This window comes from Chiloscyllium plagiosum, unplaced genomic scaffold, assembly GCF_037043375.1.
Source record: "Chiloscyllium plagiosum isolate Xiang-an unplaced genomic scaffold, Cpla_swu_hap1 HiC_scaffold_32, whole genome shotgun sequence".
In the NCBI taxonomy this organism is placed as follows: Eukaryota; Metazoa; Chordata; class Chondrichthyes; order Orectolobiformes; family Hemiscylliidae; genus Chiloscyllium; species Chiloscyllium plagiosum.
In genome coordinates, this window is record NW_028270170.1 from 10,893,337 (window position 1) to 10,916,822 (window position 23,486).

The 23,486-nt window shown below is 43.1% G+C and overlaps 1 protein-coding gene across 3 annotated transcripts in view; it reads left to right on the forward strand.

The window, feature by feature from the left end:
* The window catches only part of LOC122539798 (transcription factor CP2-like), a 40,704-nt gene that overhangs the window by 12,270 nt on the left and 4,948 nt on the right, over window positions 1-23,486 (forward strand). For all 3 annotated transcript variants that reach the window (XM_087977775.1, XM_043674859.2, XM_043674860.2), the window contains 7 exons: window positions 538-644; window positions 1,844-1,996; window positions 3,996-4,106; window positions 4,197-4,297; window positions 7,569-7,623; window positions 11,609-11,702; window positions 19,766-19,856. In XM_087977775.1, coding sequence (XP_087833901.1) covers window positions 538-644; window positions 1,844-1,996; window positions 3,996-4,106; window positions 4,197-4,297; window positions 7,569-7,623; window positions 11,609-11,702; window positions 19,766-19,856 — 712 coding nt within the window. The remainder of the gene's footprint in view (window positions 1-537; window positions 645-1,843; window positions 1,997-3,995; window positions 4,107-4,196; window positions 4,298-7,568; window positions 7,624-11,608; window positions 11,703-19,765; window positions 19,857-23,486) is intronic.

Sequence of the window (23,486 nt, forward strand, 5' to 3'; positions counted from 1 at the left end):
CTAGCATTGTGCTCGCTTGCTGTCTCCCAAATTGGCAGCAGTTATCGCTGGCCCTCTCTATGCTTTACAAGAAAAGCAATTTCCTTTGATTTAGAGCGGACTGTTGGAGCTGGGATAGAGTAGCTCAGTGTCGCAGAGAAATAAAAGGTTTTTGCTCAGTCAGAGAAACAGCCTGCTTCTAGTAACAATCAGCAAGGCATTGCAAGAAGCATTCGAGATTCAGAATAATGCCCTGCATTGGTACGTTAGCAAGTTCCCTGATGCCATTTATTGGCAAATGCTTTGCAACTGCTCACATATGATAATTTCTTTGGTGCTGTCAAAGTGGGAGGGGAGGGGGCTTCTATTTCCTTTGCCACAGTTGAATCAAACGTAGAGACAGAGGCCTGTAGCATATTGCCTATTGTCCTTCAGCCAGCAGTGAGTCTTTGGTCTGAAGCATTCGGACTTAGTCGAACTAATCCATCATTTGCCATGGTTTTCTTTCACACTGTGACATTCTCTCTCTCTCTTTTCTAAATGATTTTGTCACTTCAGATATTCCTCTGTCAGTTGGAATTGTCGACCCGCGAGTAAACCCCACGCTGCTGAATGCTGCGGAGTTTTTCTGGGACCCAAAGAAACAAACCTCTGTCTCCATTCAGGTTTGTGTCTTCCTCACTCTTGTTCAATCCTCCTTCCTTTCCCTTTGTCTCATGCCTACTCTCTTTGCTTCTCCTCTAATTTTCTCTTCTACTCGCTTTTCTGTAACCTTCCCCCACTGTTATCCCTCTAGAATACTTGTACCCAAGTCTCTCACTGTCCTTTGCCCCATATTCCCTCCCCATGTGTCCTTGAGCCATATGAAGAGGGTAGGGTCCCACTCCTAGATTTTATACTTCCTGATCCACCTTCATGATGAGATAGTCCTCGTTATGCCTCATGGTTAGGTTTTCCTTTCCTCTCTGGTATAATGTCTCTGCTCTAATGACTCAGCAATATCTGATGGCCCACCATAGTACAACACTGGAATTCAACCTGTTATAGCACTGAGTTGTAGCGCTAGCCTCAAGAAAAACAACATTCATCACCTTTTCCTCTTTACAGTCTTCTTGTCAATTTGACAGAATAAAATATTCCACAAACTTTATCACTGACTGAGCCAGCAAGGCTGAACACCACATTGTTCACAATGAAGGGGCACATAGTGGGCAGGATGGTGAAATGATGTGATAGTGTCACTGGACCAGCTATCTTGAGGTGTGTACCAATGCTTTGGGGGTGAGGGTTCAAGTCCCACACTCATGGAATGTATATCAATTAATAAAGTCCGAAACTGACAATGACAACTATTGCCAATTGTTGTTTCAAAAACCCATCTAGCTTACTTATGCTGTTTGCAGAAGTAAGTTGGTCATCTTTACCTGGTCTAATGGGTGACAAGAAAAGAAGGGGTAATCTTTAATGCAATTTATCTTGATATCTCGTACTTATTTTAAAAATAAGGTTAAAAAACTTTTTTTGATGCAGTCAGTGCCTTAATAACTTCAATTTCAGGAGTGGAATATTCCTCACTTTTAGTCAGGAGTGAACTGCAGAATCTTGACCAAGAGTGGCATAGACACAGGTTGTGATGCCTTCTGTGTTGCACCAACTCCAATATTTACCTATTCTCTGAATTGGCCCGCATCACATGTCAATGTCCTCGTCAGTTAAGGTTAAGTGGAATTCCATTTAAATCCCTTCGAGACTCATAGATGTTTAGTCACACTCCAGCACCAAGAAATAACAAACTTAATTCCGTAGACTAAGGAATATCAGTCAGATCTGGAATCACATTACTAACTCTCCCCTTCGTTTTCAGGTTCACTGCATCAGCACAGAATTCACCCCCAGGAAAAATGGTGGCGAGAAAGGGGTACCCTTCAGAATTCAGATTGACACCTTCAAACTAAGTGAGAATGGAGACTACACCGAGCACCTGCACTCAGCGAGCTGTCAGGTTAAAGTGTTTAAGGTACCAAACCTTTCCACTGCAGTTTGAAACAGAAAGTGGTTATAACTCATTCATCATTGTCAAAAACCAACCCAGAGCTGCAGCAGAGCTCTGTATTTCACAATGTAGCACGTGATTTTGCTACATTGTGTGAGTAACCTGACCATGTAGTTAGACAAAGAATTTAAAGAACAATTATTATGAATTTATATTTCTTACATCATCTCCTTTTGGATTAATCAGATCCACTGAATTCCATCACAAATATCTTTTGCTTTTGCCTAGTTTTCTTTCTATCCATTGTTCAAAGTATTGAGCTGATTTGGACTCTATGGCCCTTAGAATGATTGTGGTTTAGTGGTAATGTCCCTACTCTAGAGAGCTAGGGCTGTGGGAGGTCACAGGTTCATAATCTCACTATGTAGAGCTTGAATTTATTAAATAAAGTGGTATCAGTGATGGTGACCATGACAACTATCACTGATTATACTTTGAATATCCATCAGGTTCACTGTTGCTTTTTAGGGGGAAGAAAATCTGCCATCCTCACCCAGGCTGTATCTTGGGGCTACAGCAATGCAGGGCCTTGGACAGGGATGGACAGTAGGACCCAATAACATAGAGCAGGGGCTGCTATTCTCAGGTCAGGGCCAGAATGGCCCAGGGAATGGCATCTGTCACTGACCCAGCAGCAACCCAGTGACTCCTAGCTTCCCTATGAATGGACAGCAAGCTACTCAGTTCAAAGGTAACAAGGCAACGATTCCCAACATCTCAGGAACGAATAAAAGAAAAAACTTCTTAAGACAATCTGAGAAGCAAAATACCACAAGTCGTTTTGCTATAACGCATGTATAGCTATATCGCTGTAAAGCGATTGTCGAATTGGGGACATTTTGTGCAGTGCAAACTGTTAAAGCATATATTGGCTTTGGCGTGATTCTGGCCCCAATAGTTTAAACGATGCTGCTATTACACGATTTCCTTATAACCTAGAACTGTGCGAGAACAGTGGCTTGGTGGCAAGCACTGCTGCCTCACATGACCAGCGTCCCAAGTTCGACTCCAGCCTCAGGTCTCTGTCTGTGTGGCTTTTGCACATTCTCCCTGTGCCTGCATGGGTTTCCTCCCACAGTTCAAAGATGTGCAGGTCAGGTGAATTGGCCATGCTAAATTGGCCATAGTGTTAGGTGCATTAGTCAGAGGGAAATGGGTCTAGGTGGGTTACTCTTCGGAAGGTCGATGTGGACTTGCTGGGCCGAAAGGCCTGTTTCCACACTGTCGGGAATCTAATCTAAACCGAGCTACAGCGGAATCGACTGTATTTGACTGCAGGACAAAGAGGCAGATTAGCCAGGATGCCTGTGCCTCACTGCTGACCCCTAGTGTATGATTCTGTTATTTCCTAATCAACCTGAATCAGATTAAAAATCACACATCACCAGGACAACCACCTGTTGGGCTATAACCTGGTGTTGTGTGATTTTTAATGTTTAACTCCAACACCAGCATCTCCAAATCATGACTAACCTGAATCAGAAATGTTATTACCCACCTCTGGAGCAGGTGGTTCTTGAACCCAGTCTTCAGGCCTAATGTAGGGACATTACCAGTGCACCTCAGGAGCCCTTTAGTGTATGGTTATTGGGTATGGCTGTGATGTGCCTATAGGCCTTCACCACTCCCAGCCTTACACATTCAGGAGAGGAAAATCAAGACTTTTTTTTGAGAAGCACTTGCACTGACAGTGAAACGTGCTCCAAGTCAAAGACTCCTTTAGCTTGAACATTGAATAGATGGGTGCGAGACCAAATGGGCAACATTTTCCTGTTGTTGAGCAGAAGCAGTCAGTTCCAGATTACTCATTTATTGAAAGACCTGTATTTCAATAAAGTTGAAGAAGTACATTTTCTGAAGTGGGTTTACCATTGTAAAGCTGGAAATACGGCAGCCAATTTGTACATAGCAAGCTTCAATAACCAGCAATGCAATAATAATGAGATAATCTGTTGAACTCCAGCCGAAAGGTGCTGACAGGAAACTGAAAACTGATAAGGAGAAGATAGAGAAACGGTCTCCACAGGAGAGGTCCAAGTACCAGCCAGCGTACGAAACCACGGTGCTGACTGAGGTGAGGCATTAGCCCTTATTAGCTGTACGGGTTGTAAAGATTTAATCCTGACATATTCTTCATAGATTATTCTTTCATTGTTTCAATTAGTGTTCTCCCTGGCCTGACACCCCACCCTGTACAAATGTTAGCCCAGCTGGAAGCCCAGGGTATAGCCCAGCATCTCCAATTCCATTCAACATCCCAGAAGGGTAAGTTGCTGCTTATTCTGAATTTGTTGTGAACACAAACTGTAACTCAAGTCGTGCAAATGTACGGGGTGAAGTTAGAAGGTCATGCAGGCCATCAAAACCCATTGCTGGAGGTGCATGATGGGTTTTGATCGAAACTGGGGAGGTGGGGGTTGAGGTGAAAGTTAACAGAGGATTCAGAATTGAATTGACTAGCAAAACAATTAGAGAGCAGAGTAGATCTTCCCATCATGAGCTACTCAAGTCACTGCCAAGAAAGATGATAGAAAGATGATAGTAACATTCACAAAGAAGTTGGATAGCTATTTAAAGGGATAATAATCACAGGGATAAAGGAAAAGAGAAGGTGAGTAGGATTAATTGGATAGTTTCAACAAAGGGCTGACACAGGTATGATGGGCAGAATGGCCTTCCCAGCACTAGGCCATTGTATGTTTCTTAAAAAAGCAAAGTATTCCATTGTAGACTCCATGAATAATCATTGAATCCACTGAGGAAAGTTTGTCACATGTCTCCAGTGATTACTCAGTACGGTGGCTCAGTGGTTAACACTGCTGCCTCGGGATCGGGTTCGATTCCATTCTCAGGTGACTGTCTGTGTGGAGTTTGCATGTTCTCCCCGTGTCTGCATGGGTTCCCTCTGGGTGCTCTAGTTTCCTCCCACAGTCCAAAGCTGTGCAGGTTAGGTGGATTGACCATGCTAAATTGCCCATAGTGTCCAGGGATGTGCAGGCTAGGTGGGTTAGCCATGGGAAAGAGCTGAGGGGAGGATGGGGGTGGGTCTGGGAGGGATGCTCTTTGGAGGGTCAGTATGGGCTGCATGGTCCGCCCCCAAACTACAGGGGATTCTATGATTCGAAATTCCTATTGCCAAAATCTAACAAAGGAAGAATAAACCCACTGAATTATGAGGAAGGCAGATAGTTTGACAAAAAAAATTCCTGGTTTCAAAGTGAATTTGACATTTGGAGATTGAACATGTCATTCAAGTCTTGAGTCTGTTTGGGTGAACTTGGATGGCCTATAGAGACAAAAAGACCAGATATAAATTTGATGTTCATGCTTCCACTAAATGGCATGAATCCTAACTGGCTTAGCAGAGGTTCTTTGCACTTAATCATCAAAGAGGGAATGGCGATTTTTAAGACCATAAGACCATAAGACATAGGAGCAGAAGTAAGGCCATTCGGCCCATCGAGTCCACTCCGCCATTCAATCATGGCTGATGGGCATTTCAACTCCACTTACCCGCATTCTCCCCGTAGCCCTTAATTCCTTGTGACATCAAGAATTTATCAATTTCTTCCTTGAAGACATTTAGCGTCCCAGCCTCCACTGCACTCCGCGGCAATGAATTCCACAGGCCCACCACTCTCTGGCTGAAGAAATGTCTCCGTATTTCTGTTCTGAATTTACCCCGTCTAATTCTAAGGCTGTGTCCACGGGTCCTAGTCTCCTCGCCTAACAGAAACAATTTCCTAGCGTCCGCCCTCTCCAAGCCATGTATTATTTTGTAAGTTTCTATTAGATCTCCCCTTAATCTTCTAAACTCCAATGAATACAATCCCAGGATCCTCAGCCGTTCCTCATATGTTAGGCCTACCATTCCAGGGATCATCCGTGTGAATCTCCGCTGGACACGCTCCAGTGCCAGTGTGTCCCTCCTGAGGAGTGGGACCCAAAACACACACTCTGTTCCTGTTCCAAACAGGACAAACTAAGACATAAGAAATGCAAATGTAAATCTTGCTAACTTGTTTGGGCTTTATAGGTCGCATTGCCCAAGGTTGAGGATTTTTTGTGGATTATTGGCCAGCACATTTGATTATCCTGTGTTGAATGGATGGGGTGAAAATTGAAATATGTGATGATTTTTGCTTAGCTTCCTTTTGCTGAAATAAATAGGTTCGAATACAAGATCAACCAGGACATTTTTTTAAAAATTTGCTCTTGTGTTGTGGTCATTCTTGGCAAGGGGGTAACATTTATTGCCAGACTTCATCTGCTCTGGAGATGAAGAGGGTGGTCTGCTCATCTTGAACTGTTGCAGACCTTGGGGTGATGTAGGTGCAGCCACAGTGCTGTTGGGGAGGGAAGTTTCAGGAACTTGGTGTTGAGATACTGAAGGAACTGTGATATTTTTCCAAGTCTGGATGTTGACAGACTTGGAGAGGATTTGGAATTTTGGGAGATGTGGAGAGGATGTTTCCTATTTTGGGGCAGTCTAGAATTCGTGCTTGCTGTTTACAAAATCAGAGGTTGTCCATTTTAAACAGAGATTAGAAACATATAACCATAGAAGATAGGAGCAGGAAGATGCCATTCAGCTCTTTGAAGCTGCTGTGCCATTCATCATGAGATTGGGTGATCGTCCAACTCAATAGCCCAATCTTTGATCGCCTTTGCCCCAAGTGCTTTATCTAGCTGCCTCTTAATGACATTCAATGTTTTGGCGTCAACTACTTTCTGTGGTAATGAATTCCACAGGCTCACCACTCTTGGGATGAAGAAATGTCTCCTCATCTCTGTCCTACACGGTCCACCCTGAATCCTCAAACTGTGACCCCTGGTTCTGGACGCACCCACCATCGGGAACATCCTCCCTGCACCTACCCAGTCTAGTCCTGTTGGAATTTTATAAGTCTCCAAGACATTCCCCTCACTTGTCTGAACTCCAGTGAAAACAATCCTAACCCAGTCAATATCTCCTCATCCGTCAGTCCCGTCATCCCCGGAAACAGCCTTGTAAACCTTTGCTGCACTCCATCAAAAGCCATTAGGCAAACATCTTTCTCTCAGAGGGTTTTGAGCCAGTGCTGCTTGCAAAATCCTCAGACAGCACCTTCCAAACCCATGACCACTTCCATCCAGAAGGACAAGACAAGCAGATACATGGCAACGTCACTGCCTACCCCACCAACCCACTCGCCATCCTGACTTGGAAACACTTCACCGTCCCTCCAGTGTCGCTGGGTCAAAAATCCTGGAATTCCCTTCCTGACGGCTTTGTGAGCTCTCCTACAGCAGGTGGACTTCGGTGGTTCAAAAAGGCAGCTCAGCATCACATTCTCAAGGGCAACTAGGGATGGGCATTAAATGCCAGCCAGCAATACCCACGTCCCACAAGAGAATAAATATAATGCCAGCTGCCTATATTTTTCTAGTTGGGTAGAGGTCAAGGGATTGGGGGAAGAATGATGGCCGTAGACATGTGTGTCTGACTTTGCAGGTGGAGTAGAGTGATGTCTGATAGAAACATTATTTATTGCAGGAGCTGTTCATCTCCAAACCATCAGGTGGATGGATCAGTACAGAGCACAATGGAGGTCAGTATTCTCTCTTTCTCCTGCATTGAGCTTTTCTCCAAAGAAACCAGAGCTGCAGAATCTGATAGAACATTAGTTAGCGTATGACTGACATCTGAATAAATCCATCTGTGTAATGTCTGAATGGAAGGAAAATCTAAATGACTCATCCTCGGGTGGCATTAGGAAAAAACAATGTCCAAGGCGGTATATTTTGTCTCTTAGGTAGCAATTTTTATGATGATGATGATGTTGACAGGTTTGCCCATGCCCGGTGGCCTGCAATAATCTTTGATTTGACACCTGATCAAATGCTTTCTGGAAATCTAAGCACAATGCATGTACTAGATCTCCCTTACTGACAGCACCCACTACATCCTACAAGAACTCCAGTGAATAGACAAATTGTGATCTTTCACAAAACCACACTGACATTGACCGATTACTTTGAACTTCTCGAAATATTGTGCTACAATTTATTTAATAAAAAACTTCTAATATTTTCTCTGTGACAAGATGTGAAGCCTGTAGTTTACTGCTTTCTGCCCTCCTTTTTGAATAAAGCTAAAGTTCACCATCTTCCAACCTACTGGGACTGTCTCCAAGTCAAGGGAGTGTTTGAAACTTCAGACCAATGCATCAACTATCTCACTTGGTACTTCTTTTAAGATCCGAGGATGAAATCCTTCAGGACCTGGACACTTGTCAGTGCACAGCTCCTACACAGTACCAATTCTCTAGTGATTGTGATTTTCCTGAGTTCCTCCCTCGTTTACATTTCCTCATTTATTGCTGCCTCTGGGATGTTACTTGTATCCTCTATATTGTAGACTAATGCGAAATACTTATTTGATTCATCTGCAATTTCCTTATTTTCCATTATTAATTCTTCATTCTGGCTTTCTACAGCGCTAGTTCTCACTTTATTAAGTGTTTTGTTCTTTAATTATTTACAGAAACTCTTACTATCTGTTTTTATATTTCTGGCTAGCTTTCTCTCATACTCTAATTTGTCCCACCTTATTTTTTGGTCATTTTTTGTTGTTTCTTGTATTCTGTCCAATTTTCTGACCTGCCACTTGTCTTAGTACAATAATAGCCTTTTTCTTTAATTTGACACTATTTTTAACACGTGGAATTACCAATGGATGATAGGTGCAATCTTGGAATTTTGTTCACTTGCTCAGATGTGCACCACTCCCTCAAATGACTTTACTATATCTACACATTCTAAAAGATGAAACAAATTTAGCTTGAGTTTTTCATCTTTTAGAATGATAATTTTAATTTTGGTTTCTTCATATGTAAATCCCAGAACTTTTTAAAAGTTACATTCTCAAGATAGCTTTTAACAATAGGTGCCATCTCAGCTCAGATAATGCATTGATGGTATGAAGTCCCAATGTTAGGTCAGACTGATTCTATTTCTAAAGTGTGATTTACAGAATCTTACATGGATTTATGCAGTTTTTGAGCAAAATAAAATGTAATTCTGCAAGTACAAATTCACCCCATATACTTGTGTGTGTGTGTGTAGGAGAGACCGAGTGAGTGTGTGCATGTAGGTGTGTGTGTTGGGGTGTGAGTGTCTGTGAGAGAGAGTGTGTCTGTGTGTGAGTGTAATAGGGCATAAGTCTGTGAGAGGGAGTGTGTGTATGTTTGAGTATATAAGAGAGAACTTGTGTATTTTTTTAAGCTCACCCACCCTCTGAAGAGTAACCCACCCATAGCCAATACCCTCTGACTAATGCACCTAAAACTATATGAGAGAGGGTCAGTGTGTGTGTGTGTGTGTTTTTATACACGCGCGTGTGCTTGTGTGCGTCAGACCTTCAGGTGACTATCTCCAAGGCAGACTTTGGGATAGGCAACAACGCAGAGTGGCTGAGCAGAGGCTGATAGCCAAGTTCAATAGTCATGGGGATGGCCTCAACCGGGACCTTGGATTCATGTCACCATACAGGTGACCACACACACACACAGACGCACACACACACACACACAGACACACACACACACACACACACAGACAACCACACACACACTCAGGCAGACCCTCTCTCATACACAAGCTCTCTCTCATACGCTCACACATACACCCCCACACACAGGAGAAAGTGAGGATTGCAGATGCTGGAGATCAGAGCTGAAAATGTGTGGCTGGAAAAGCGCAGCAGGTCAGGCAGCATCCAAGGAACAGGAGAATCGATGTTTCAGGCATTCCTGAAGAAGGGCTTATGCCCGAAACGTTGATTCTCCTGTTCCTTGGATGCTGCCTGACCTGCTGCGCTTTTCCAGCAACACAGTTTCAACCCCCATGCACACACCTACCTGCACACACTCACTCAGTCTCTCTGGCACACACACACATATAAGTTTGTGGGGTGAATTTGTACTTGCATTTTATTTTGCTCAAAAACTGCATAAATCCATGTAAAATTCTGTAAATCACACTTTAGAAATAGAATCAGTCTGACCTAACATTGGGACTTCATACCATCAATGCATTATCTGAGCTGAGATGGCACCTATTGTTAAAAGCTATCTTGAGAATGTAACTTTAAAAAAATTCTGAGATTTACATATGAAGGAACCAAAACTAACATGATCATTCTAAAAGATGAAAAACTCAAGCTAAATTTCTTAAATTATAAAATTCCATGACATAGCAATCCTGTTCCTATAAATTGTATGTTGTATGATCCTGCTCCACAGCCACCTGATGAAGGAGCAGTGCTCCGAAAGCTAGTGCTTCCAAACAAAGCTGTTGGACGATAACCTGGCGTTGTGTGATTTTTAACATGGATCTTGTAGGCAACTATATGTTCCCATATTTAAAAATTAATAATGAAGCAACTCCACTTTAAACATCCATCTGGCAGCTTACTTGCTCATTTATCTATCTTCAGATTACCAAAATATTGAGTTCACAAACATGGTTACATTGTGACCCCTAATCTCCAATGCACAGAAGTGAATTCAGATACTGAACTGTGGTGGGACCAGAAAGGAATGGTTGAATTGTGTGTAATTCAGGGGATGCCTTCAGGGAGTAAACCCCTGAAATAGTTCCAAGAGTGAAATAACTCCATGAAGGCGGTATCCCGTCACCATGTCACCTCTGTATTTACACATAGTGCACAGTTCATGACACTGACCCAGCTAGCGCAGAGTGAGCAGTATCCCTGGCACTCCTGTTTATTTTTTTTCTCTTCTTTTTTTTCTGGTATCCCTTTACCAAGTCACCCTGTATTTAAACATGGACAGTCCTTGACACTGATGCAGCTCCCTCAGAGCCAGCTCTCAGAGTGAATGGAACTCCTAACACTCCTGTTTATTTGTTTTTTTTTATTTCCCCCCACACTACCGCCTAACTGCAGTAGTGCTTATTTTTTTCCCCAGCACCCATGTTGTGTGTGCAGGTGTGAGACACAGTGAGAGACACAAGGTGTACGAATCTTTATTCAATTTCCACCACCAGGAAGATAGGAAAACACCCAGGTGGCCAGTGACAAGCAGTGCCCTTCACATTAAAGGGCAATGCCCTGTGATCAAAACAGTGAAGGGGAGGGTAGGGATTAAATCAAAATCGAGTTGGAGGGGGAAATAATGCACTCCACTCCCTGCGGCGCCCACCTCTCCCTGAACAACTCCAGGGTGTTGGTGGACACCGCGTGCTCCAAGGACACCCGGGCCCTAACGTAACCGCGGAAGAGGGGCAGGCAGTCGGCCCTAATGACCTCCACACTCCTGTTTGTATCTGTCAGCCAGAGCTCTCTAATTGGACCAGGTTAACAGCTGCAACCAGGGATCCACCTGGTTAATGTCATTCCTAGTCATTACAAAGAGTATCGCTGGATAACCTTAGCATCAACATCATTAACAAAGTGGAGAGTGTGTGTATGATCAAAATTCCTGTTAACTGAAGCAAGCTGTGGTAATTTTACAGCAGCTGCAAATATGAAGTAATCTTGATTTGTCAGTGAGATTTCTCTCTGTCTTGCAGCATCTGTCACCAACGTTAACAATTCAGGAAACGCAACAGTGGCTTCATTTACATCGATTCACACCTTTTTGTAAACTCTTTGCAAATTTCTCAGGTAAGAGTCCTGTTCACTGATGGCCCAAAGAGAATGGATATAGTGACAAAGAAAGATGGACAGTCTATGGCAATGATTGAGATTAGGCAAGAAAATGAGGAATACCCTGGAGAGGATCATTAGTTTGAGAGCTTTATTGCCATCAATGGTGGCTGCAATGCATCAATAAATTGAGAAGTGTCTGCAATAACTTTATTATGTTGGGGAATCACTTCCTAGCAGTTGTTAAAATGCAATGATTACAACAAAGAGTTCAAATGACTATTCAAAAAATGAATAGTTTGCAGTTGACCCTCTGTATCAGATTGCAGTATTGTCTCTGAGTTACACAATTTCAACTTCACCAGATTCTTTTAGCAGTCAGTTTTTGTCTTGTCTGCTGTCTATTGGAATTTTTTTCCAATCAGTTGATTTGCAATAGTTTTTCCACAAGACGTTAGGTCATCTATACCTTAGCTCATAGTTACCTTTATCAGGGAGGAATTCTCTTCTATATGTACCAGAAGTATGTCTATATATAATATCTAAGTGTCGTGGACTTATACTTACTTCAGGGCTTTGACTAGACAGTCCTCTTTGTCCAGAAATTTCATGAAATGCTAAAAACAGTGAGTAGTTTATTTCCCTACTCCCCACCATCTGTCTGATATTGTCTGTCTGTCCACCATCTACAAGGCGTAAGTCAGGAGGATGATAGAATATTCCCCACTTGCCTGGATAATGCAGCTCCAACAACACTCAAAAAGCTTGACACCATCCAGGATACAGCAGCCTGCTTGGTTGGTACCACATCCACAAACATTCTGTCCCTCCATACCGACGCACAGTGTGTACCACGACCATCTAGAAGGTAAAAGGGTAGCAGATACATGGGAACCCCACCACTTCCAAACCACTCTCCATCCTGACTTGAAAATATATCCTCATTCCTTCAGTGTCCCTGGATGAAAATCCCAGAACTCCTTCCCTAACAGCATTGTGGGTTTACCTACAGCACGTGGACTGCAGTGATTCAAAGAGGATGTTCACCACCTCCTTCATAAGGGGCCCTGCCAGTGACACCCATGTGCTGCGTGAACATAAAAGAAAGCCTCACTCCTCAGATCTTCCTATAATGTGCCAAAACAGCCCGGGTTGAGCATCACTTATCACTTATCTTTAGGAATGATCTCCACTTCTTCATCATTGAGTTTAACCATGGGTTGTATCACACATGATGGAGCCTTCATTTAGTTCTAAAAGTTGGGGTAAAAGTCCTTTATTTTAAAATTAGAAGCCCATTCTATTCATTCTGTATGCTGACTGCCAGACAGACGACACAATTGGATTGATTTATTGTTGTCACGTGTAACGAGATACATTGCAAAATGTTGTTTTCCATGCTATACAGGCAGATTGTACCTTACAAACTGCATCAGGGTAGCAGTGTTACAGAATACAGTGTTACAGCCACAGACAAGGTGCAGAGAGACAGACCAACAATAACATTTGAGAGGTCTGTTCATGAGTACGATAACAGCAGTGAAGAAGCTGTTCTTGAAACTGCTGGTATGTGCTTTCAAACGTTTGTATCTTCTGCCCAATGGAAGAGGGTGGAAGAGAGTATAACTGCGGTGGGAGGGGTCTTTGATGATGTTGGATGCTTTCCTGAGGCAGTGGGAAGTACAAATGGAGTTAATAGACAGAAGGCTGGTTGTGTGCAATGGACTGGGTTGTGTTCACAGCTCTCTGTAATTTATTGTGGTCTTGAGCAAAGCAGTTGCCACGCCAAGCTGTGGTGCATCCGGTTAGGATGCTTTCTATGTACATCTATAAAAAATGGTCAGGGTTCAAATGGAAAATGCTGAATTTCCTGAGGAAGTAGAGGCATTTTTGTGCTTTCTTGATGATAACATTGACATGGGTGGACCAGGACAGATTGTTGGTGATCGTTACTTCCATCAACTTGACGCTTTCGACCGTTTGTACCTCAGCATCATTGATATGGACAACGGTGTACCCTGCACTTCCTGAAGTCAATGACCAGCTCCTTCATATTGCTGACGTTGAGGGGGAGATTGTAACCTTTACAACATGCCTCTCAGCACTCAATCTCTTTCCTGTATTAGAGTTATAGAGTCATAGAGATGTACAGCATGGAAACAGACCCTTCGGTCCAACCTGTCCATGCCGACCAGATATACCAACCCAATCTAGTCCCACCTGCCAGCACCTGGCCCATATCTCTCCAAATCCTTCCTATTCATATACCTATCCAAATGCCTCTTAAATGTTGCAATTGTACCAGCCTCCACCACTTCCTGTGGCAGCTTATTCCATACATGTACGACCCTCTGTGTGAAAAAGTTGCCCCTTAGGTCTCTTTTATATCTTTCCCCTTTCACCCTAAACCTATGCCCTCTATTTCTGGACTCCCCGACCCCAGGGAAAAGACTTTGTCTTTTTATCCTATCCTTGCCCCTCATAATTTTGTAAACGTCTATAAGTTCACCCCTCAGCCTCCGCCACTCCAGGGAAAACAGCCCCAGCCTCTTCAGCCTCTCCCTGTAGCTCAGATCCTCCAACCCTGGCAACATCCTTGTAAATCTTTTCTGAACCCTTTCAAGTTTCACAACATCTTTCTGATAGGCAGGAGACCAGAATTGCACACAATATTCCAACAGTGGCCTAACCAATGTCCTGTACAGCCGCAACATGACATGTCTTGATGTTGTTTGAGATCCAACCTACAATGGGTGGTGTTGTCAGCAAACTTGTAAATGGAGTTGGGGGTGAAATTTGGCCACACAGTCATGACTGTAACAATGTATAGATTTAAAGCCAACAGAGTGTGTGTGTGTGTGTGTATATATGTATATAAAAGAGAAACCTCTGAGCTGCTTTTGATCACGTGTAGGGTTTATTTTCCAGAGCCTGATTTGCCTTTGAGGTTTATTTTGATGCTTTTTACCTGCTGCAGTAGATTATAATCCGCAGCGGGTGAGTATGAGGAGGCCTGGGGTCACGGGCTTTGGGGCATGGTGTTGGGGGCGGGAAAGGAGCGCTTAAGTAATGATGGGCTGCCCATCAAAATGTGCGACACACTCAGATGACCAGCTTCATCAGTTTTACAAACTTGTACGTCTGAATGAATCGTTCAGGATTTTAACATTTCCACAAGGTGGATAATGAAGCTTAAGAGTACACTCCTGTCCTTAGCAATGTACATTACAACATTAAAGACATCTGGATGGGTACATGAATAGGAAGGGTCTCGACCAATATGGGCCAAATCCTGGCAAATGGGACTAGGTTGGTTTAGGATATTTGGTCAGTATGTATGAGTTGGAGCCAAGTGTTTGTTTCTGCGCTGAACAACTCTGTGACTTGATGTGTCTATACTCTGCTTCCTTCCAGTGTTGAATTTTGTTATTGTACAGGCAGCATAGAAAGTTGGAGCACTTAGCTGAGATATGTTAATAAAATGACAGAGTTAGAGTCCTGCAAACATCTCAGTGAGTTACTGTTCATTTTATTCTTGCTTCCAGCTAAGATTTAATTGACAGGAGGGGTAACTATAAGATACACTTTAGTGAAGGCCAATGGCTCTGTGCAAATCTTACGGTACATTGCTGAAGGCAGCAAAGACAAGGCATGTCAAGTTGTCACTCTCTGTCGGTGGAGCAACCCACTACAAATCAGCCAACGTATCCACTAACCTGCAATGCAGTAACAACATCCGCCTGACAAAAGGGAATGAGAGAGGAGGAGAGAATGGGAACTGGGAGGTGAAAACAGCAAGAGGATGTCAGGTGTGGAAATTTGAAATGAGAGGCAGGAAACAGGAAGGCAAAAACGAGAAAGAGGGAAAATACCGAAGTGCTTGAGAGGTTCTGACAAAGACGACGGGTCAAATGAACGGAAACTGGAAGGGTGTGATGGTGAGGGGATTGAGACGAGACATCAAAGGCCATGTGTCAATCTGATGGATTAATGGAAATCGCAACACAAGGAGCCTGCAAGACACCAGTCGGTTAAAGAAAGTTATTCAACTAAATGACAGGATGTTATTGGCTGTATCAGAACATGAGCGAGTGTACTTATAAATCTCTATAAGGTTACCCCTCAGCCTCTGACGTTCCAGGGAAAAAAAGGGTTAACAGCCTCTCCCGAGAGCTCAAACCCTCCAATCCTGGCAACATCCTTGTAAATCTTTTCTGCACTCTTTAAAGTTTAACAGCATCTTTTCTATAGCAGGGTGACCAGAATTGAATGCAGTATTCCAAAAGTGGCCTCACCAATGTCCTGTACAGCCACAACATGACCTCCCAACTCCGATACTCAGTTTTCTGACCAATGAAGACAAGTATGCTAATAGAGGTTTATAAAATCAGGAGAACCATAGATAGGGTGAATATCAAGGTCTTTTCCCCAGGGTAGTGGAGTTCAAAACCAGAGGGCATAGGTTTAGGATGAGAGGAGAAAGGGCGACTTTTCCCACAGAGGGTGGTGCGTGTATGGAATGAGCTGCCAGAGGAAATGGTGGAGGCTGATATAATTACAGCATTTAAAAAGCATCTGGGTGCATGAATAGGAAGGTTTTAGAGGGATATGGGCCGAATGCTGGCAAATGGGACTAGATTAGATTAGGATATCTGGTCCGTGAGGTTGAGTTGGACTGAGGGGTCTATCTCCATGCTGTATAACTCTATGACTTGTCCAGGGTGTCTGATTAGCTATTTGTCAATAATCTCTTTCTTCTCTCGGCTTCCCAGATAGAAACAGTTTGAGAGACCTGCGTTGTGTTAATAATTAGGATGAAAATAACTCTCTGGTGCAATAGTGGAAAGCAATTGTCTTAAAAGCAGCCATAGAAATGGAGTAAGTGTGAAATTCTACCCGGAATCAGGGAAGGTAGTGATGGTGAAGGAGCTGTAAGAGTGGACTTGTTGAACGGAGGGAAGGACAGATTGTTGTTGGTCTTGCAATACAGGAAAAACTCTGAAGGATTGAAATCTAAGTGGCATCCAGGAGACCACATTACTGGAATGCAAGATGACTGGACTTTGTGTTTACTGAATATGTGAGGATGTTAGAATTAGAACTAAATTTTATTGTGACGTGTATAAAGGTGACTAGATACAAAATCTTAATTATAAAGTAGAATAATAAAGAAATAAGTTAAACGTTCAACATGACAGTTCTTCTTTAGCTAGATACCTGCACACTGTGTTTTCGAGAAGATTTATCAGTAACATGGACAATCCTGGGCACTGAGTGGAGGTATTTCTAACATAAGAGTCCTCTTGATCGTTCAAAAGGAGGGGACAAGAAAAGTGCAGGACACCAAAACTCCTAAAGAAACATACTCAACAGAATGACATGAGCAGAATGCTCATCAAAGGCAAGGATCAGGGAGGGGCACTGTCCAGTTTAGTTCGTTCCTGGTTTGAAATACCACCGAAGAGTGATTGAACATGTTCGAGTCGTGAGACAGGTTGATCCATTTCAACAACTTGAAATACTGGTTCGGAAGGAAAAGACAGCTTGGAATTTTGGGAATTGTTCACACCCACAAAATACCTGCACCATCCTCTGACCCCAGAACCGACCAACAGGTGAGGGCAAAAGAAAACACAGATCATGTCAGAAAATTGCGGTGACAGCAATATAGCCCAGAACAATTACAACAACCCACAGGCAGAAGACTCCAGCTTGCCAGCAGTGTGGTATTAATAACAGTCTGCCAGAAAAGAATGAGAGAAAGGGAGATAATGAGGACAAGCTGAAAAATAAGAGCAAATGCAAGTGAAATAGGGATAGAATTGCCAGCATTCCAGGAGCTCTGGAGTATTCACAAATCAATGTTAATCTTCTGGACATGGCAGCGAGCAACTCAAGACTGAAATGTGGGACTTCATTTCATTTTCTTTGAAAAAAAATAGTTATAGGAATTTTGGAGACAACACAAAGGTCTATTTGGGCTGAGGGAAGTGTTGAAGCCTCTAGTAATACATCAGATGAGAATTGACATCAATAACTAGAGTACACTAAATTATCAGAACACAGGGAACAAGAACTGTACAGATGGAATAAAATATAAGGAAGAACAAATAATTATTTGGTAATGTGGAACTTGAGTATCGCTGAAAAAATGACACATTTTGTCAAAGATTTTCATCTTGCGCTAATGAGGACACCTTGCAAGAATACCACTCTTTCACCTTGACAACATAAGTGACAGCCATATGCAGATTCATCTCTCAGGTTGATAATCGGGAAGCTGGAAGAACACAGCAAGCCAGGCAGCATCAGGAGGTGGAGAAATCAACATTACGGGTGTAACCCTTCTTCAGGGAGAGCTGCAGATAAAGGGGGTGGCGGGGTCAGGATGGTGAAGTGGGGACAGGTGAAGACAGGCAGAGGGTATGACCTGTTTGGTCAATGGGAGGTATGAATCCGGTTGGTGGCAGGGAGGAAGAGGTGCTGGGAGGGGAGTTGGGGGAAGGGATGTTATTTGAAATTGGAGAACTCAATATTGAGTTCTCCAGGCTGAAGGCGGCACAGGCAGAAGACGAGGTGTTGTACCTCCAATTTGCAGTTTGTTTCATTCTGGCAATGGCAGAGGCCAAGGATAGTCATGTAGGAAAGGGAGTGGGAAGGAGAAATAAAATGGGCGGTGACTAGGAGGTCTGGTCAGCTCCTGCGGGCCCAGCTGAGATGCTCGGCAAACCATTCCCTAAATATATGTTTCTTCTCCCTGATGTGGAGAAGACCATATCGAGAGCACTAGTTTGGAAGAGAGGTGGGTGAACCTGTGTCTCACCTGGAAGGACTGTCTGTTGACCTTGGATTCTAGCTTCTGCAGTTTGTTTGTCTCTAACCAAGTTCATATCCCAGAGCAATGGCTTGATCAATCAGATTTAACCTGCCTGGCTTAATGTTTTAATGAAGCCTGGCTGTTAACTGTCAATCATTAACTGGTTACATCTCCATGGTAATGCCTTTACCAATCAATCCAAGATCACTTGGACAGCATTCTCCTCTCTTCCAGTATAAACACTGTTTTCCCTTTACATTGGCATTCTTGTGAAGTGTTCTGATGTGGGAAAGATGAAAGGCTTCGAAAAAATGTCTTTCTTTTTCAGCAACAAGGAGGAAGAACTTTGGAGAGAGGGCAAAGTCTGTGAAACAAGATAAAAATAGCAATAAAGAAAGAATACATTATGGCGAGAGCTTGGGGGCCAGAGAGCTAAGGGCATGGCATTCAATTTGGAGTTTGATCCGAAATGGACAAAGTGTGATATCTCTGAACTACATTGTCCTGTTTGGGTACATACAGAGTAAAGCTGCTAAGCAAGTTTCTTACCATCTACCAATGTCCACAAAAATGATGATTACACCTGGTCCATCTTCCTTCCCACCTATCAGCTCCACCCTCCCCTCCGACCTATCACCATCATCCCCCCAACCCGCATCTACCTATTGCCTTTCCAGCTACCTTGCTCTGAGCCCCACCCCCAACCTTCTATTTATCTCTCAGCCCCCTTTGCTCCACATTCCTGATGAAGGGCTTATGCCCGTAACGTCGACTCTCATGCTGCTAGGATGCTGCCTGACTGGCTGTGCTTTTCCAGCAACACACTCTTCGACTCTGATCTCCAGAATCTGAAGCCCTCATTTTCTCCTAGTCTTAAGGAGCATCTACCTGGCTAATATTGACCAATTACAATAGATTAGTCAATGAAGAATGCACAAGAAAGACTGAGGATTCATGTGTCATCTTTATTTAAAAAGGACAAGAATATTTGAGATTTGATTTACTGGAAACATTTTTTTGTATCTGAGACAAGTTAAACTTGATTTCTGTTCAGGAGATTACTTTAAAATAACCTATCCCAGTGGACTGGGAAAGGTTGGTGAGTTGATTTATTTGATAAATTGACCTCTCCCTGCTTTTGATCCATTATTCAATGCTCAATTACCTGCCCACCACTCACCCCACCCCAAGTTGGTATCATTTTATATGGCTCCCTTTAACTGTTACCAGATTGTTTTGTAATTGTTCCATGTTCAACCCTTAGGGGCCGATCTACTTAAACTCTCACGCGACGACATCATTCAAATTTGCGGGCCAGCAGACGGAATCAGACTCTTTAACACACTGCGATTGAGGTAAAGCTGTCAGCGTCTGCCACAATGTCTGAACAAATTAATGATTCCTCCGCTCTGTTTTGACAGCTGGCCACACAGCACCTAAGGCACTCAGTGAAGTCTTCAGGTTTCTAAAAGGGGGAGATGCAGAGAAGATATGTCCACTTGTGGAGGAGATTGAGAACTGGTTTATAAATCAGAGATATTAACCAGAAAATGCAATAGGGTATTCGTGAGAGACTTCTCCACCCAGAGAAGGGAAATGTTTTAATTTGTGGATTAAACATAGATATCTAACATAAGAGCAGGAGTAGGCCATTCAGTCCGCTCCACCTTTCATTATGATCATTGCTGATCGTCCAACTCACTAAAGAGATATAGTTAGTAAGTTTGCAGATGACACCAAAATTGGAGGTGTAGTGGACAGTGAAGAAGGTTACCTCAGATTACAACAGGATCTTGATCAGCTGGGCCAATGGGCTGAGGAATGGCAGATGGAGTTTAATTCAGATAAATGGGAGGTGCTGCATTTTTGGAAAGCAAATCTTAGCAGGATTTATATACTTAATGGTAAGGTCCTAGGGAGTGTTGCTAAAGAAAGAGACCTTGGAGTGCCGGTTCATAGCTCCTTGAAAGTGGAGTCGTAGGTAGATAAGATAGTGAAGGAGGCGTTTGGTATGCTTTCCTTTATTGGTCAGAGCATTGAGTACAGGAGTTGGGAGGTCATGTTGCGGCTGTACAGGACATTGGTTAGGCCACTGTTGGAATATTGCATGCAATTCTGGTCTCCTTCCTATCAGAAGCATGTTGTGAAATTTGAATGGGTTCAGAAAGACTTACAAGAATGTCGCCAGGGTTGGAGGATTTGAGCTACAGGGAGAGGCTGAATAGACTGGAGCTGTTCTCCCTGGAGTGTCAGAGGCTGAGGGGTGACCTTATAGAGGTTTACAAAATTATGAGGGGCATAGATAGTGTAAATAGACAATGCCTTTCCCCTGGGGTGGGGTAGTTCAGAATTAGAGGGCATGGATTTAAGATGGGGGGGGGGGGGGAAATTTAAAAGAGACCTAAGGGGCAACTTTTTCCAAGCAGAGGGTGGGGCGTGTATGGAATGAGCTGCCAGAGGAAGTGGTGGAGGCTGGTACAATTACAGCATTTAAAAGACATCTGGATGGGTATCTGAATAGGAAGGGTTTCGAGGGATATGGGCCAAGTGCTGGAAAATGGGACTAGATTAGGTCAAGATATCTGGTCAGCATGGACGAGTTGGACCGAAGGGTCTGTTTCCGTGCTGTTCTCTATGACTGGACAGGCTAGATGCAGGAAGAATATTCCTGTTGTTGGGGAAGTTCAGAACTAGAGGTCACCATCTAATAATAAGGGGTAAGCCATTCTGGACTGACATGAGGAAGAATTTCTTCACTGAGTTGTGAACCTGTGGAAATTTCTCCCACAGAAAGCTGTTGGGGTCAGTTCATTTACATTTATTCAAGAGGGAACCAGACATGGCTAAAGGGATCAAGGCATATGGAGAGAAAACCGGAATGGAAAACTGAAATGGCATGATCAGCTGTGATCATATTGAATGGCGGTGCAGTATCGAAGGGTCAAATAGCCTACCTCTGCAGCTATTTCCTATATTTCTATGTTTACAGGGATATGGGCCAGACACAGGCAGATGGGATTAGGTTGATTTGGGAAATCCAAGTGGAATGGACAAGTTGGACTGAAAGGACTAATTTCCATGCTGTATAGTTCATTGTGCCCTGGTTCCGGACTCCCCTGACAATGGGAACATCCAGGCAGCATCAGGAGGTGGAGAAGTCAATGTTTCGGGTGTTCAGTCCCGAAGAAAGGTTATACCTGAAACGTTGACGTCTCCACCTCCTGATGCTGCCTGGCTTGCTGTGTTCTTCCACTCTCCTGCTTGTCCACCTTGGATTCCAGCATCTGCAGTTTTTTTTAATCTGTAATCAGGAATACCCTTCCTGCATCAAACCTGTCCAAGTGGATTTTTTTTTTTTTTTTTTTTTTTTTACAGGTTTCTATGAGAATCCTTCCCTCATTCTTCTGACTTCAGGGAATATAATCCTAATCAATTCAACCTCTTTGAGGTGGAGAGCATGGATACGTTTGAACAGCCAGGGAGATGTTAGAGAGTGAAAAGATTTGGAAAGTTATGTTAATTAGGTTAGATGAAGGAAACTAGCAAGGAGTATAAACACTTATTTAGACCATTTGGACTGAACAACTTGTTTTAGCTTTGTAACTTCAATATGATTAAAAGATAGTGAGGATCAAAAGGGTCATTACTCCCAGTGATCAGTGACATCAAGCTCCATTATTTAAATCTTTGTGGTCTGCAGATGTAATCTCTTGGTCAATGGATCCATAATCCATGCATAAAACCTACCGATAATGTATTCCCCTGTCTTAAAAATGACATTAGCTAGTACAAAATTATGAAGTTAATATTAGTGTTAAAACAGAAGGGGAGAGAAATGTGATGTTAATTTTTTGTCAATAACATCACCAGCTGTTATTGCTTGGTTTCACTATATTAAGATTTACAGTAAAAGTTTAAGGTCTGTGACTTTTTATTTATATACTGGAGAAAAATTGTCAAGGCAGGCTTTGGTCATGGTCACCTGGATATTCGCTAGAAAAATGTCCCGCATCAAACATTTTGACTAAAGTATTTGTCCAGTCTGTGGTCCAGTGTCATGACAAACCTGTTCAGTATTTAGGTAAAGAGTGTCCTCTAGAGGCAATGGAACTTCATTACTGCTATCTTTCCACGATATGAAATAGAGGTCTCTATTGTTCAGACTGGAATACAGAAACCAGTTTCCCTTTCTAGCATGCGAGTGATTTTGAACCATTTAGAACAAAGATAAAGCTGCAAATGCAGCACTGCATCTCTGTCTTTTAAAAGCACTTAAAATTTGCTGCCAGAAGGAGCTGGTAGAAGCAAATACAAAGGCAATGTTTAAAGAACCATTTACATGAACAGACAAGGAACAGAGGGATATGGACCATGTCCAGGCAGATGGGATTAGTTTAGAATGGCAGCATGGTCAGGACAGACAGGGTGGGCTGAAGGGGCTGTTCTTGAGCTGCACTATGTTTGTTGTCCAAATCTAATTTGAAGAAAGGTGTAATGGAAGTTGAGAGACTGAGGAGAGTTTTGGGATTACCAAGGGATAGTGCAGGGAAGTGGAATTAAGAAAGGTGCCAGTCATGATCCCATTGAATGATGGAGATGGCTCTTGGGGCATAGGAAATAGGAGTAGGACTATGCCATTCTCTCCTTGAGCCAATTCCAACGTTCAAACTGATCATGGCTGAGCATCTTGCCTTTCAAAAAAAAAAGTGGTAGGGTAGCTCAGTGGTTAGCACTGCCACCTCACAGCACCAGGGATTCAGGTTCAATCCCAGCCTCGGGCGACAGTCTGTGTAGTTTGCACATTCTCCCAGTGTCTGCACGGATTGCCTCCGGGTGCTCAAGCTTCCTCCAAAGATCTGAGACGGGTACAGCTGAGAACAGAAGTGAGTCAAACAGTCAGGGCAGGCAGGGACAAGGTAGGACTAATAAATTAAATTGCATTTATTTCAATGCAAGGCGCCTAAACGGGAAGGCAGATGAACTCA